General features: G+C 35.3%; 1 protein-coding gene across 1 annotated transcript in view; it reads left to right on the plus strand.

Moving 5' to 3' along the window:
* The window catches only part of wdr11 (WD repeat domain 11), a 68,094-nt gene that overhangs the window by 24,544 nt on the left and 27,379 nt on the right, over positions 1-16,171 (plus strand). The window contains exons 10-15 of the mRNA XM_043234561.1: positions 428-607; positions 4,390-4,474; positions 6,192-6,298; positions 7,068-7,143; positions 10,461-10,569; positions 15,742-15,866. Of these exons, the coding sequence (XP_043090496.1) occupies positions 428-607; positions 4,390-4,474; positions 6,192-6,298; positions 7,068-7,143; positions 10,461-10,569; positions 15,742-15,866 (682 nt within the window). The remainder of the gene's footprint in view (positions 1-427; positions 608-4,389; positions 4,475-6,191; positions 6,299-7,067; positions 7,144-10,460; positions 10,570-15,741; positions 15,867-16,171) is intronic.

Genomic DNA, 16,171 nt, shown 5'->3' on the forward strand with positions numbered 1-16,171 from the left:
TAGGGTTTAGAAGAATAGTGTTAAAACTGTATAAATGTATTATTTTTTTTAAGAATGAGGTTTGGTAAATGAGTACTGATGCTTTAAAGAAAAGAAAATATGCTGTAAACTGTGGACTATAGTTTATTATGAATTAATTTGCAAATTCATAATAAACTTATTAATTAATTTGCTTATTTTTACAAAAAATTTGGGCAATTTTTAGCGTCATTTATTTTTTTATTTATAGCTACTTTATGCAGGCTGTGTGAATTTTACTGTGCATTGACCGTTTTAAACTTAAATGGTAGTTACCTAGCCCCTAGACCTCACTTACCAAAAAAGACAGGAAATTTCAGATTTGACCATATGGGACCTTTTAAAGAGCTGCTCTGTTGTTTTAACTGATATGGTGTTAGATGTATTATGTGATCTGCCCCTATTCCAGGTCACAGTCTGATTTCTGGAATGGACTCCCCACGACCCCTGGCAGGTCAGCAAGAAGTACATCTGAAGTTCCTGTTGACAGGTTTGCTGTCTGGCCTGCCCTTGCCCCCTTTCTCCCTCCGGATGTGCCCTCCACTTACCACAAAGAACATCAACCACTACCAGCCCTTATTGGCTGTGGGTGAGTACTTCACGTGCAGTGACCAGATACATTTTTCTTCTCTATTTTTTAAATGAAATTTAAACATACACATGCACAGCAAAGTGTTGGTGTACAGTATCAGCCCTTATGAAACACAAAACACGTTACATGCGCTGGCAAAATGTGTCACAAGGAGCCAAAAATGAGCAAATTTTCCAAAAATTTGTTTTCTTTTTCATTGAAATGCATTGAAAATGATGTATGATTTATGGCAATCAGACAAAAAAAACAATTACTGAGCTACACCCCTACACTCATTTGAAGTGGATGAAGTCAGCAAAGTTAGTTGTGAGAAAAAGGGATTTAAAAGTCTCCAAAGCAAAATCACCTAGCAAACAGTGCATTGTTTCCTTTACTTCCTTCTTAATATTAATTACTATGTTAATAATACATAACTGATGAAAAAAAAATTAAGAAACAAATAGTGCATTACTATTTTCTACTATTTTTTTTATATATATAATTTTTTTGCTAAAATAATGGAGTATTGGGCACACTCAAGATTTTGACTCTGCTACAGAGTTAACAATCGATCTGAAAGTATTTCATTTTGAAAAATCACATTTATAATGTAAAAAATGTAAATATTTATAATGTATAAATGAAAAATCTGATTAAAAAACAAGATTGTAAACAAGCCCTCAGAATTATATTTGTAGAGAGTAATGTAGACAGAAAAATAATTAAATTCTTTTTATCAATATATAAACTCTTTGACACAAATACCATCAGCATGTTTTCTGTTTCAGTTAATATTTAAATTATTTTGTAAACTTTAAATATGAAACTTAGAGTAGTTTCTGTTAGCACTTTAGTATAGGGACTAGTTCTCATTATTAACTAGTTGCTTATTAGCATGCCTATTACTAACATATTTGCTGTTTATTAGTACTTAAGCACATATCATGCATGACCATATTCTACATCCCTAATCCTACCCAATATATTAACAACCACATTCTTAACAACTTAATAAAAAAACAGCAAATTGTGAGTTTGAGCCAGGAGTCATAGTTAATGGTTTATACACTGTGAGTTTGTTTAAATTTCACATAATACGTAATATGTAATACGACCTCATTTCTTGACAGCAAAGTGAATGAGCTCACAAAAATGGTTCAGTAAATGAACAGTAAATGGTTCTTTCAGGTGCAATATTCTTTGTAGCAATTTTCTTGCATGTGAGACCATTTGGTGAGACCAGAGCGATTATGGCTGTGCATGTTTTTTTGGATGTAACCATTACTTACAAGAACACAATTATTGAAAGCGCTTCCTACCTCCTTTTTATAGCAATCAGTCTGCTCTTACAACGTACTTAGTATGATAATGATGATAGTGATTTTACATTGGATGTCAGATTATCATGGGTATCTGCCGTGGCATCCTCTATGATGTGGCTATGACAAGACTTGCAAACACTGGTATTTTGTCACCTGAAGTTCATCAGTGGACCACTCCCAGCAATGGGAATATGTTTTCACGGTTGCTTGGCATGAATACATGACTACAAAAAACCTGCAGCATGAAAGGAGTCAATTTCATCGACTACTTCAATCTTTTCTGTGGCCATAGTGCGATAAAGTCACATTAGCTGCCACTGCTGGGGAAGCAGCACTAGCACACACACACACACACACGCCTACTTACCTCATTCATTCGTTCATCGCATCATTTCTCTCAGCTGTTGCTGCTATCAGAATACTGGGTCCACACATAATACTGATAGCATATGGACATCCTCCCATTTCTGCACTCTCTGTGATTGTGCATCAAACTAAGATTGCTATACAGACACAAAGTAATGACATCAAGTAAGCATTTTAAACATTCGCTCATTAAAAAATACATCATTTCTGATCAATGACTTAATAACCACAATCAATCTGTTTTTAAATGAAACATACAACAGTCCTCAGTTAAACAGCCCCTCCTAACTTTAATTTTAAAAGTGTTTGCAGAACTGTTAAGAGAGGTGGAGGTGTAGCTGCTTTGTTTAAAAATGTCATTTGGTCAGTACTTTTTTGAATATTTAACCTCACAATTTGAAATGCATCCTATTTAATTTAGTCAATTTATTCAGTTTGTCAAGTAGTTGTCACAAGTCCCAGCATTGCGTCTGTGTTGCTGTATGCTCATCACCAGTTGATCACAGTTGTTCTTGTTGTTTTTATTCAAATTCAGTGGATATATAGTCACTAGGGCTGCTCTCGACAAAGGATTTTTCTGGTCATCTAGTGCTCGTTCTTTTCTTTTTTTCCGTTTTTTAAGCATTAGTTGACTAATTGCACATTTATTACCAATTTTAATCATTATAACAAGTCTTAAATTGCCTGCATAGCCTAATAAATGCTCAAGCACACACATAAAGCTTGCCACGACACAGTGGCAGATGTAATGGTTATGAAAGTGTGTGTTAAAAATAACTGTAAGGAGATTGCATTAACATTTTAATAATTGAACTAGTGCTTTCTTTGCTTTTTGGACTAAGAGAATAAGTTGGCGACACTGACTTGTCATTTGCGCAGTAGTGGATGTGCCTGTATGCATGATACAGATTACATAATCTTAAAATATAGAATTTGTTTTACAATTTTATGTGTTCATTTGAATAATGATAATAATGCCATATTTGAGGTCGATAATAGGTGAGCATTTGTATGTCCTTTCTGATGTACTGTATTACTAGCCAATACACACACTGTAAACGCTCTCCTGTATTTAAAGGAGCTGCTGGCTACAATTTTTTTTAATGAGGGAGGGCCCCCCCAACCATTATAATATATGTACCTTAAATAAAAGCAAAAACATCAATAAGTAAAACGTGACTTTTTGTGAATGCCTTGGCACATGTGTTCCAGATATCTCTGGACAAGAAATTCTCTGTTCTTTGTTAATGTAGTTGTTTTTTTTCTCAGGCGTTATAGGATGGTCATTGACCAGTTTTTATGACTCGCAAACAGTTTAAGAAGAGGACTTGATATTTCTCTCGAATGTGATTCATTTCCAGGTTGTCTGTTCACTGATATCCTACGTGCAATATGAGATTTCTCCCGCTTGCACTGTCTCTGTAAACCCTCACTTCAAGTTATCCACTGTATTTAGATAATAAATTGTACAAATCCCTCCATGAAATATTAATTCCCTTTTCGTTGCCCTTTTGTGTAAAAAAAAAAAAAAAAAAAAAAAAACACCCCAAAAAAACATAGCTCTGCCAGCTGTCATTGTAAGACATTGTTTGTCTAAGGGAGCGGGGCTTACTTATAGGTCAGTTGGGATGTGGCGGATTGCGGAAGAGGGGGTGGGGGGGAAGGAATTATCATTCCGACTCAACATCGTGATGTCTGTCAGCCATCAGCTATAGACAAAGACATCATCTGTGTGCCCTAATTTCTACAAATGCTTACAGAAAACCCTACCCTTTACATAAACTGTCACCCATACTCTCCCCTATCCCCATCAATAAACCCTTTTGAAACGTTTCCATTCCTCATTCACCCTCACTCATATCTTCCTGTCAGTGCCACATCTATCAACTCCTCTCCTTCACTGACGGGATGAAAGATGTTCTGTTCAGTCTGAGCAGGCTGATTTATGAACACTGTCATTTAAAATTTCTGAGGATGTTTACAAATTATTTATTTAATGTGGTGATTACAATGATGATAATTATTTGTAATCAACAACAAAAAAAAAGTATCCAGTCAGATTAACTTGTCCATTACAGAATTTATTTGTATCTTACATGTTTTCCCTCTTAGGTACAAGCAATGGCTCTGTGCTGGTGTACAACTTGACCAGTGGTCTCCTGCACAAAGAGCTAAGTGTCCATTCCTGTGAAGTCAGGTAAGCTTTTGTTTAATCTAATCATACCTGCATATGCATTCTGTTATGTTAGAATACCTTATAACTGAAGTGTTTTTTAGTTCTGATATATATATATATATATATATATATATATATATATATATATATATATATATATATATATATATATATGTATATAGCAAAGGTCACTCATAATTAATTACATAAATAATATTTACATAATATTAATTACATAAATAATAAACAGTTCATATTGCTGAAATGTGCAATATACTATACTAATTGTTTATTTTGCTAAGGATGTTGCACAGGAATACAACATAAAATCAACTGTATAGGGAACAAAATGTCCCTGATGTCTCCAGCAGAGAGTCCAAAACACATTAAAGCATAATCTGATCTGTATTATACACTCATAAAACTACATTTTATTGTGCCACACACATAAAGTCTAAAACTTTCCCCCAGTCTTTTGCCCTCAATCCACAGAGGCTTCTCATTTCCATATTATCTGCATGTTTCTGAGAGAAATGGCCTAATTAAACATGTGGCCATTTTTTGTCTCATTAGTGCTATCTGCTTGGATCCCCTAGCCAAGACACACCACTACTCTCTCATTAGACAGAACACCAATCTTTCAGACCTCCTATTCTGAACAGCCTTTTTTTTAATTATTTTTTAAAGAGATTTCAAAGAGCTTAAGATAGCTAAGGATGCTGTTGTCCTATGTATGAATTGTGCGTTAAGTGGTAGAAGAGGAAATTCAGAAGTGCGCCGTCACTGAGGACACCACAGGAAACATCTAACAAACAAAAAAAAACAACCTTGGGCGAGGGCAGAGGACTTTTTCCACCATTGTCACCACTGACCCACTGTGTCTGTTTGTTGTGTTTATTGAATGCAATTTCAATTATTCATTATATGATATCTGAATGTGTTTTTCTTGACAATGCTGTACTTGGGTAAAAATGCATTTTCTCAGTTTTTTGTCAAAACGTTTGTATTTCTGATAAATCTGAATTCAAGTTAGTGATAAAGCAAGAACACATACAGATAGAATGAAATTTTTTTGTTGAAAAGCAGAGGCTTTGTTCTTTGTTGTGATATAAAATGCATAGCAGAAAATATTCTGAAGGCCATCAAATTTAGGTGAAAATCATCAAAAATGATGCCTGGCAACCTTTAAAAAAGCTGACAGGTAAAGAGTTAAAAGTATCGTAGGCAATTTTGAAAAAGCTAGCAATAGCAAGCTAGCTTTGAAAGGGTGACACACCCCATGCACCCTGCAAATCACTCTCCAAAGCCACACCTCCTCCAAAACAAAACACATTGTTTCTACACAAACAAGTGTGCACAGAGTTATGTAGATACTTATGTTCACAGGCAGGTAGGGAAGCGTATTGTAGCCCTCGGGCCAATGAATATGATTGGACTAACATTTTATGGCCCTGCGCCTTCCACAGATGATATAAAAACATTAAGGCCACATAACGTAGTGATTGCTATTGGGTTGTGAAGGGACTTTCAACCAGCATAACAAAAAATGTCTTTCAACCAAATCACCTACCCCTGACTTTAAAAAGCAGCTTCACAGTAATAAACAGGAAAATGCAGTATCAGTGCAGAATTCATCAAATATGAGACAAATTTATATTCTGCTGTAAAACATCCCTACTAGATTAAAAAAAAGAAATGTTCTTCTAATTTTATTCTATTTTGTCCTTATCTCTTGCAGAGGAATTGAATGGGTTAGTTTAACAAGTTTTCTGTCCTTTGCCACCTCTGTTCCCAACAATCTTGGGCTTGTGAGGAATGAACTGCAACATGTGGACTTGCGCACAGGTAAAGCACACACACACAGGCTTATTATACACTGGTATAAAAATGTCTTTGTTCAGTTTCAGTGGTATTTCATTTTTCAAACAGTAGCAAACCCATTCACACCCAGAATGCTTACAAATATAAATATATTTCTGTCATGACAACTCATGTATGTCATGGTATGGATATGGTGTTAATGTATTTGGTCTTGGTGGAATAAATCTGCAACACCGCCGCTGCCAATATATAAACAAAAATACTGCTGCTGCAAATATAAAGTACATGAAATTACTAATGCTGTCAAAAACAGTATATGTTAATATGTGTGTGTGTGTGTGTGTGTGTGTGTGTGTGTGTGTGTGTGTATGTATGTATATATATATATATATATATATATATATATATATATATATATATATATATATATATATATATATATATGTGTGTATATATATATATGTGTGTGTGTATATATATGTATGTGTATATATATATATATATATATATGTATGTATATGTATGTGGATCATGTTCCTATTTCCCTTCCCCAAATCTATTGTTTAATAAGAAGGAAAAAAATTAAAACTGCAAAATTCATGAAAAAAAAGAAGGGGGAAAAAATCACAATTTGACCATTGTTTACATATTCAAGATGCTGTGTTAATAAAAATGTGTGTGTTTGAGTTGTAGCCGTGTGATGGTATTAAAAAGTTTGTTGGTTCATTAGTTCATGCATTTTGTTGTGCTGAACATGTTACACATAATTCATATTTGGTGCTTTCACTCTCAGGGCGTTGCTTTGCATTTCGAGGTGAACGTGGGAACGACGAACCAGCCATTGAAATGATTAAAGTGTCACATCTTAAGTGAGTAACATGTTTTCCAGTTGCAAATATCTCAGTAAGCACTTAAACATTTTAGTCCCTTTGGTTTCAGTAAACAGTGATTTAACTTTTAGTGGTGACATATACAGACACTCAAAATACTTTCTTTTTTTTATTAAACTTTATCTTTTAGCACTTTCCAAACAGCACTTTTAAAGTGTTCAGTTAATCATAAAACAAATAAGATATATGTAAGATAAGTAAAGATATACAGACGTGGACAAAATTGTTGGTACCCTTTGGTCAATGAAAGAAAAACTCACAATGGTCACAGAAATAACTTTAATCTGACAAAAGTAATAATAAATAAAATTCTATAAATGTTAACCAATGAAAGTCAGACATTGTTTTTCAACCATGCTTCAACAGAATTATTTAAAAAAATAAACTCATGAAACAGACCTGGACAAAAATGATGGTACCCCTAACTTAATATTTTGTTGCGCAACCTTTTGAGGCAATCACTGCAATCAAACGCTTCCTGTAACTGTCAATGAGACTTCTGCACCTCTCAGCAGGTATTTTGGCCCACTCCTCATGAGCAAACTGCTCCAGTTGTGTCCGGTTTGAAGGGTGCCTTTTCCAGACTGCATGTTTCAGCTCCTTCCAAAGATGCTCAATAGGATTGAGGTCAGGGCTCATAGAAGGCCACTTTACAATAGTCCAATTTTTTCCTCTTAGCCATTCTTGGGTGTTTTTAGCAGTGTGTTTTGGGTCATTGTCCTGTTGCAAGACCCATGACCTGCGACTGAGACCAAGCTTTCTGACACTGGCTAGCACATTTCTCTCTAGAATTCCTTGATAGTCTTGAGATTTCATTGTACCCTGCACAGATTCAAGACACCCTGTGCCAGACGCAGCAAAGCAGCCCCAGAACATAACAGAGCCTCCTCCATGTTTCACAGTAGGGACAGTGTTCTTTTCTTGATATGCTTCATTTTTTCGTCTGTGAACATACAGCTGATGTGCCTTGGCAAAAACTTCGATTTTTGTCTCATCTGTCCACAGGACATTCTCCCAGAAGCTTTGTGGCTTGTCAACATGTAGTTTGGCATATTCCAGTCTTGCTTTTTTATGATTCGTTTTCAACAATGGTGTCCTCCTTGGTCGTCTCCCATGTAGTCCACTTTGGCTCAAACAACGACGGATGGTGCGATCTGACACTGATGTTCCTTGAGCATGAAGTTCACCTTGAATCTCTTTTAGAAGTCTTTCTAGGCTCTCTTTGTTACCATTCGGATTATCCGTCTCTTAGATTTGTCATCAATTTTCCTCCTGCGTGCCACGTCCAGGAGGTTGGCTACAGTCCCATGGATCTTAAACTTCTGAATAATATGTGCAACTGTAGTCACAGGAACATCTAGTTGCTTGGAGATGGTCTTATAGCCTTTACCTTTAACATGCTTGTCTATAATTTTCTTTCTGATCTCTTGAGACAACTCTTTCCTTTGCTTCCTCTGGTCCATGTCGAGTGTGGTACACACCATATCACCAAACAACACAGTGATTACCTGGAGCCATATATATAGGCCCAATGGCTGATTACAAGGTTGTAGACACCTGTGATGCTAATTAGTGGACACACCTTGAATTAACATGTCCCTTTGGTCACATTATTTTCAGTGTTTTCTAGGGGTACCATCATTTTTGTCCATGCCTGTTTCGTGAGTTTATTTTTTTAAATAATTCTGTTGAAGCATGGTTGAAAAACAATGTCTGACTTTCATTGGTTAACATTTATAGAATTTTTATTTATTATTACTTTTGTCAGATAACAGTTATTTCTGTGACCATTGTGACTTTTTCTTTCATTGACCAAAGGGTACCAACAATTTTGTCCACGTCTGTATGTCCTGTAACATATTTAGTTGTGGGAGAAACAGGGGAGAGGTAATCCCTTAGGACAGGTTTGAGAAACACTGGTCTAGAGCAGTGAATAATAAAATTGACATTAAATGACTAGTCTTGAACAGCGCATTATGTGTAATGTATAGTTAAAATCATCTATTGCATGTATCGTTAGATCTTGCTTTCCGCATGAACAGACACAGAAGAAAAACAGTGTAGTAAGATTACATTTAGCTGTCCATTTTTTTAATTAATTATTGAGTAAGAAATTGTGTGTGTGTGTGTACAACTGGTGTTCCCTACATTAGCCCCACGAATAATAATAATACCTGTAAATTTTGACCTTGTGGGGACATTTTTTGGTAAAGCAGAAAGTTTTGTGTGAGGTGTAGAAACACGGACTGGGTTAGGGCAGGGGTAGTCAACTTTGTCTTTAGAGAGCTGAAGTCCTCCTGAGTTCATCAAAATTTTAAATGGTTGCTTTCTGTCCTCTCTGGCTAAATTGTCATATAGCTTAAATCACGCTCTCACAGGTTTATTATTTTAACGTTTTGGGAGGAGTTTAATTTATATATGTGGTTTCAACAACCAGATGTATTTACACTTTATATTACACTCTATATCGAATGCATTTTAAAGGTCTTTTCATGATCAGAAAGCTGACCGATCAGACAAAACACGTAAAGTGAAGTGGTGTAAACAGCCCCTTTGATGTGCGTGTGCTTCTATGAATGTTTTACAAAATGTTGATTAAACTGACTGGAACAGCATGTGCATTACAAACACAACATGAAAATCCAAACACGGTTGACTGAGGAAAGACAGCTGTCCATCGCTGCATTTATGACTGCTGGTGAGCACTGATGTACTTGTAACACAAAGTGCTAAGAAACTGTTAGGACACGTTTTCTTTGTCAGCGCATTCTTATGGTATTTTCGCCAGAGCATGTGAATATTATTCTCTCAGAATTCATATATGAAACACAATAAATTTATGCTGACTTGAGTATATGTACATTCTGTACTATAATTGACAAAGTCTGCTTGAACTTGATTTTTTAGTTTGTTTGTTTGTTTACACAAGTTTTCAAGCAAAATAAATCTTTGTGTACAATGTTGTTGTAGAATGTTGTGTAAGGGCTAATCATAAGCTTGTTTAGAAATCGTGACAAAAACATGATTACAAATAACGCCTTTATTTGAATAAAGTATTTTTGTATATATTTTATATATATTTTTATATAGTATTTTATATATATTTATGAGCCCAAATTTAATGTCATATTTAAAAAAAATTACTATCCCTAATAAAGGGTACCTTTTCATTCAGGATTCAATACATTTAATATAGCTTACTTTTAACGTGGGAAACAATTTTTCTTATCTAAAAATCTAATTCAGTTATAGTCCTAAAAACAGAATAATTGTATTTGTACATTGGTCTTCCTTAGGCAGTACCTGGTGGTGGTGTTTAGAGATAAACCTTTGGAACTCTGGGATGTCCGCACAGGAACCTTGCTGCGTGAGATGGCCAAGAACTTCCCTACTGTCACTGCCCTGGTACTGTATCAAACTCCAGTGCACTATGTTGTTGGTGATTAAACATTTAAAACATTTAATTTGTTTTAAACTATGGGTAAAATATGTTTTAGTGACTTTAAATTACAGCATTTAGGATGTAAATGGTAAAATCTATTAGCACATAAGAAAATTGGAAGTCCCTATATGCAAGTGATGTGTTGTGCATGTTCTTCAGTGACTGTTCCTGTCATTGTCAAGGTGAATGGAGTCTGTGAGGATTCTTCCTCCCTCACTGTTTAAATTGCATTAATTACATAATTTTATTTTTGTGTAAACACATTTTTGTCGTCTTTGAGCTGAATTAAATAGCCTTTGTGTTGAAGTGTAAATTATTTTTGTCCAAATAGCAGTAAATACAATTTTCAGTACACCGTTCAACTCAGGTATGCTCATCTGAAAAAGGAAAAAACGTGCAGTTTATTAATTAATCTTAGTTTCCTTATCTGTTAGTCACATGTTGTGATAGTGTACTGGCATATTTGGAAGCATCAAACATTTCTGATACTTTGAGAATAGGCCAATGAGAGTGAGAAGGACCTTGCTGCAGCCTACAGATTGGGATGGGGCTGCATGTGTTGCCCTCCCCCATACCTACTTTGATTAGTTAAATCGTCTATCATAGGCATACATACAGATGGAGTATGTTGTTTAATAAATAAATAAATAAATAAATAAATAATTGGGTTGATTATTCTCAGTAGGAGGATCAGGTTTTCAGATAGAGGAATTCGAAATTTAATATTTTTTGAATATTTCATTATTTCATATCATGAGGAATGAGACTCAATGAATTAAAAGGATGCATCGTTATAATTTTTAATTGTTTTAATTCTTATAGCATAGCAATTATACTTGCATATAATTATTAGTCATGCAGTTGATAAATGACACTGCTGTGTGCCATTTCATTTTTATGAAACTTACATTTTTTTCACTACATTGCAAAGCATAGACTTTTCCCTCACCTTTGTTTCAAAAAACATTATGCTTATCTTTGTTTTATTCGCTTTTTGTTTTAAGAAATCGAGAAATAAGTTAAATGTTCTGCTATGACTGGTTTTAGAGACGGCCCAAATTGCAGCTGATTGAAAACCATCACATTTTAACAAATGCTCAAGACATATCCAAAAATCTCACATCCACCCTTGGTCAAATACTATGATGAAATAATTTAATTAGAATATTTATCATAATTAATATCTTCTCCGATATCCATTTTGCGACCAACTCTATTTAGCAGATTCTTTTCAGTCAACTTGTTTACAAATAGGCTACCACTGATAAATTAATTTTGTGAAGTCGACTGATCCAGAAGATTAAACTTGCGGCAGGTAAAATCTCATGCTATGATTTAATAAAATCGACTGTCAGGTTCACCATAAACAACTGACTTTATTATATTACTCGGGTCAGAAAACCAGACATTTTCAGATCAAATATTCTACTAATTATTCAGAATAACAATCATACGGAGCTCTAATCTTGTAAAGCTTGAATTTCTGTGAAATTAGACACCTCTTTTTAACTGTAAAGGACTGGTGAAAGTATATAACTTTAACAGCTGATTTGATTTGCACTTAGCACTACCGTTTTACAACAACTCTGAGCATTTTCTATCATGTAAGGCTGTGAAGGCAACTAAGGTAATCAGAGAAAATACATACTCTAGCCAAACAAATTTCCCTGTTATAAAGACAGAGCCTTTCAAGATAACAAAATATATATGAAAAAAATAATGGCACGTATTTTGGCTAAAGGGAGTCATTATTTTATCTTTGTTATAAAAAAAATGCATAAATATACATAATATACAAATAAAACATACTGTTTTAACTTCAGGTACAGTAGGTGTATTACATGAGCATTCAAGAATTTGAATGAACAAATATAAAAATCAAACACTAAATAGACTGATTTCTATTAATGCAAATGACCCTTTAAAGGAATAGTTCACCCACAAATTAAAAATAGCCCATATTTTACGCATCCCAAAGCTGTCCTAGATGTGTGTGACTTCTTTCAGACGAACACAGTCACAGTTGTTGTTTTTTTTTTTTTATTTATCCTGGCTTTTTCAAACTTGGTCATGCTTGTGGATAGTAGCCATTATTTTGAAGCTCTGTAATAGCTCAGATAGTTCTGACTTCTTGGCTGACTTCAGACTTTTGAACTAAATCACTTGTCACATCACTGCCATTTATTGATACTGTGGTCTCCAGTAGATTGTTGTTGCATCTGTTATCCTTTTCTTTTGTGATTTGTGCAAGTGCAGTAAAGTGCAAAAACAATTCTGTGCCACCTGTGTGTACTCTTCTCTCGGGCCCGATGAAGATGATTGGCGGACTGGAATTGGCCCGCTGGCTGCCAAATGAATAACCCTGGCTTAGATGATTTAACAAGTTTATACAATTCAAGTGGAGTTGTTCCTCAATGGATCACATCTGATGTGTCACTGTGTGGTTACAATTTTATCTCTATATATTTCCGATCTTGGAAGTAAATTAATTCATGAAATCGTAACTACTGGGTAATGTTTGTACCTGCTGATGTTTTATGATATATATATATATATATATATATATATATATATACAGTCATGTGAAAAAATTAGGACACCCTTTGAAAGCATGTGGTTTTATTGTAACATTTTTAATAAATGGTTATTTCATCTCAGTTTCAACAATACAGAGAGATTAAAGTAATCAAACTAAACAATGAAAACTGAAGAAAAGTCTTTTCAAGATCTTCTGTAAATGTCATTCTACAAAAATGCCTATTCTAACTGAGGAAAAAGATAGGACACCCTTGCCCCTAATAGCGAGTGTTACCTCCTTTGGCTGAAATAACGGCAGTGAGATGGTTCTTGTAGCCATCTACCAGTCTCCGACATCGGTCTGAGGAAATTTTACCCCACTCCTCAATGCAGAACTTTTTCAGCTGTGAGATGTTTGAGGGGTTTCTTGCACAGACAGCCCTTTTCAAGTCACCCCACAGCATCTCAATGGGATTCAAATCTGGACTTTGACTTGGCCATTCCAGGACTCTCCATTTCTTCTTTTTCAGCCAATCTTTGGTTGATTTACTAGTATGTTTTGGGTCATTGTCATGTTGCATGGTCCAGTTCCGCTTCAGCTTTAATTTTCTAACTGATGGTCTCACATGTTCTTCAAGCACCTTCTGATACACAGTAGAATTCATGGGGGATTCTATGATGGTGAGCTGACCAGGTCCTGCTGCAGCAAAGCAGCCCCAAACCATGACACTTCCACCTCCATGCTTCACAGTTGGTATGAGGTTCTTTTCTTGGAATGCTGTGTTTGGTTTACGCCAAACATGTCCTCTGCTCTTGTGTCCAAATAATTCAATTTTGGACTCATCTGTCCAAAGAACATTATTCCAGAAGTCCTGGTCTTTGTCAACTTTATCTCTGGCAAATGGCAGTCTGGCCTTGATGTTTCTGTTGGAAAGCAAAGGTTTCTCCTTGCACACCTCCCATGCAAGTTAAACTTGTACAGTCTCTTTCTGATTGTAGAGGCATGTACTTCTACATCAACAGTAACCAGAGCCTGCTGTAGTTCTCGAGATGACACTTTAGGGTTTTTGGAGACCTCTTTTAGCATCTTGCGGTCTGCTCTTGGGGTGAACTTGCTGGGGCGACCAGTCCTGGGCATGTTGGCAGTTGTTTTGAAAGCCCTCCACTTGTAGACTATCTTCCGGACAGTGGAATGGCTGATTTCAAAATCTTTTGAGATCTTTTAAATCCCTTCCCAGACTCATAGGCTGCTACAATCTTTTTTCTGAAGTCCTCTGACAGCTCTTTTGCTCTCACCATGGTGCTCACTCTCACTTCAACAGTCAGGAGCACACCAAACTAAATGTCTGAGGTTTAAATAGGGCAAGCCTCATTCAACATGCAGAGTAACGATCTACTAATTATGTGCACCTGGTGTGATGTACCTGTGTGAGATCTGAGCCAATTTAAGAGGGAATACATGTGAGGGTGTCCTATCTTTTCCTCAGTTAGAATAGGCATTTTTGTAGAATGACATGTACAGAAGATCTTGAAAAGACTTTTCTTCAGTTTTCATTGTTTAGTTTGATTACTTTAATCTCTCTGTATTGTTGAAACTGAGATGAAATAACCATTTATTAAAAATGTTACAATAAAACCACATGCTTTCAAAGGGTGTCCTAATTTTCTCACATGACTGTATATATAGATATATAGATATAGATATATACACACACACATATATATGTGTGTGTGTGTGTGTGTGTGTGTGTATATATATATATATGTATATGTGTATGTATATATATATATTTGTTTTTGTTTATTGTGTATTTGTTTGTTTACTCATATCAAGCTTTCTATAGAAATATCTCATGTCTGTGAGTCACGTTCTTGCTTGAGTTACAGTTCATTTTATTGAGGTTTTATTGTTTTTAAACTGAACATCATGGAGTCAGAGACAACAAAGAACGCACCATGTTTATTTTCTTTATTTATCAAAAGCAGAATGTTGATATTCTGAATGTACACAATAAATAACAGACCATTTACAGATTAGATTAATGTATTGCTCTTTTCTGTATGATCAAAACTGAAAGTGTAATTGAACTTCTTTTTTTGCGTTATTTGGAGAAGAGTCCCCAAAGCACAAATATGTGTTTGTGGACCCCACAGGGTTAAAAAAGTGAGCTGCTCACAACTGCAGTACCGTTGGCCCCAGGGACTTAAGGCAGCAGTTTCTGTTGGTGAATAGAAGTACTTAAAGTAAGGTTTTATGATGTCAAGATACAAACACACACACAGCATGACAGACCGGGACATTAAGTGATCTTCGACTTCAGGGTCAGAACACAGTGCCAACCAACGCTGTCCTACCGCAGATACATCAAAAATGATTACCCCTCTGGTGCAACTCAAATGGGAACAAACAACCCACTGAATGACTCTTGGCTCTTCAGCAGAAACCTGAATGAGTAGATGTGCACAATGTCATTGTATTCCTGTATGTATTGTGGTTTGGTGGGGCTCCCAAGTGCCTAGTGTCACTACATTGACATGACATCTGCTGTATGGTCAATAGTAGCCAAGAAAATGTGTATTTCAATGTGAGTCATTACAACATTTATTTGTGTAAACAGGAGTGGTCTCCATCACATAACCTTAAAAGTCTGAAGAAAAAGCAGCTTGCTGCTCGAGAGGCCATAGCCAGACAGACCACCCTCGCTGATGCTGAGCAGAGCACTGTTGAGTCCTCTGTCATCAGGTCTGTTTGCCATCGTTTACTGATATTCTTGTTGTTTGTTCTTCTGCAAGCACAAAAAGAGATTTTGTAAATAATGAAAACAAATCATCACCAGGGCCTACCAAGCTCTTAAATCATAAATTAAAGCAACATAAACTCATTATATGCAAGTTTTAAGTAATATTCTACATTTTACAGAGATACTGATCATTAATTACACTCTTTTATGAACTTAACATTTAAATTTAGGTTTAATGAAAGTTTAAGGTTTAATGAAAATTGAGGTTTCCATCTACAAAATCTAAAAAAAGTAGAAATGCTTTAGT

Source organism: Puntigrus tetrazona, unplaced genomic scaffold (genome assembly GCF_018831695.1).
Source record: "Puntigrus tetrazona isolate hp1 unplaced genomic scaffold, ASM1883169v1 S000001170, whole genome shotgun sequence".
In the NCBI taxonomy this organism is placed as follows: domain Eukaryota; kingdom Metazoa; phylum Chordata; class Actinopteri; order Cypriniformes; family Cyprinidae; genus Puntigrus; species Puntigrus tetrazona.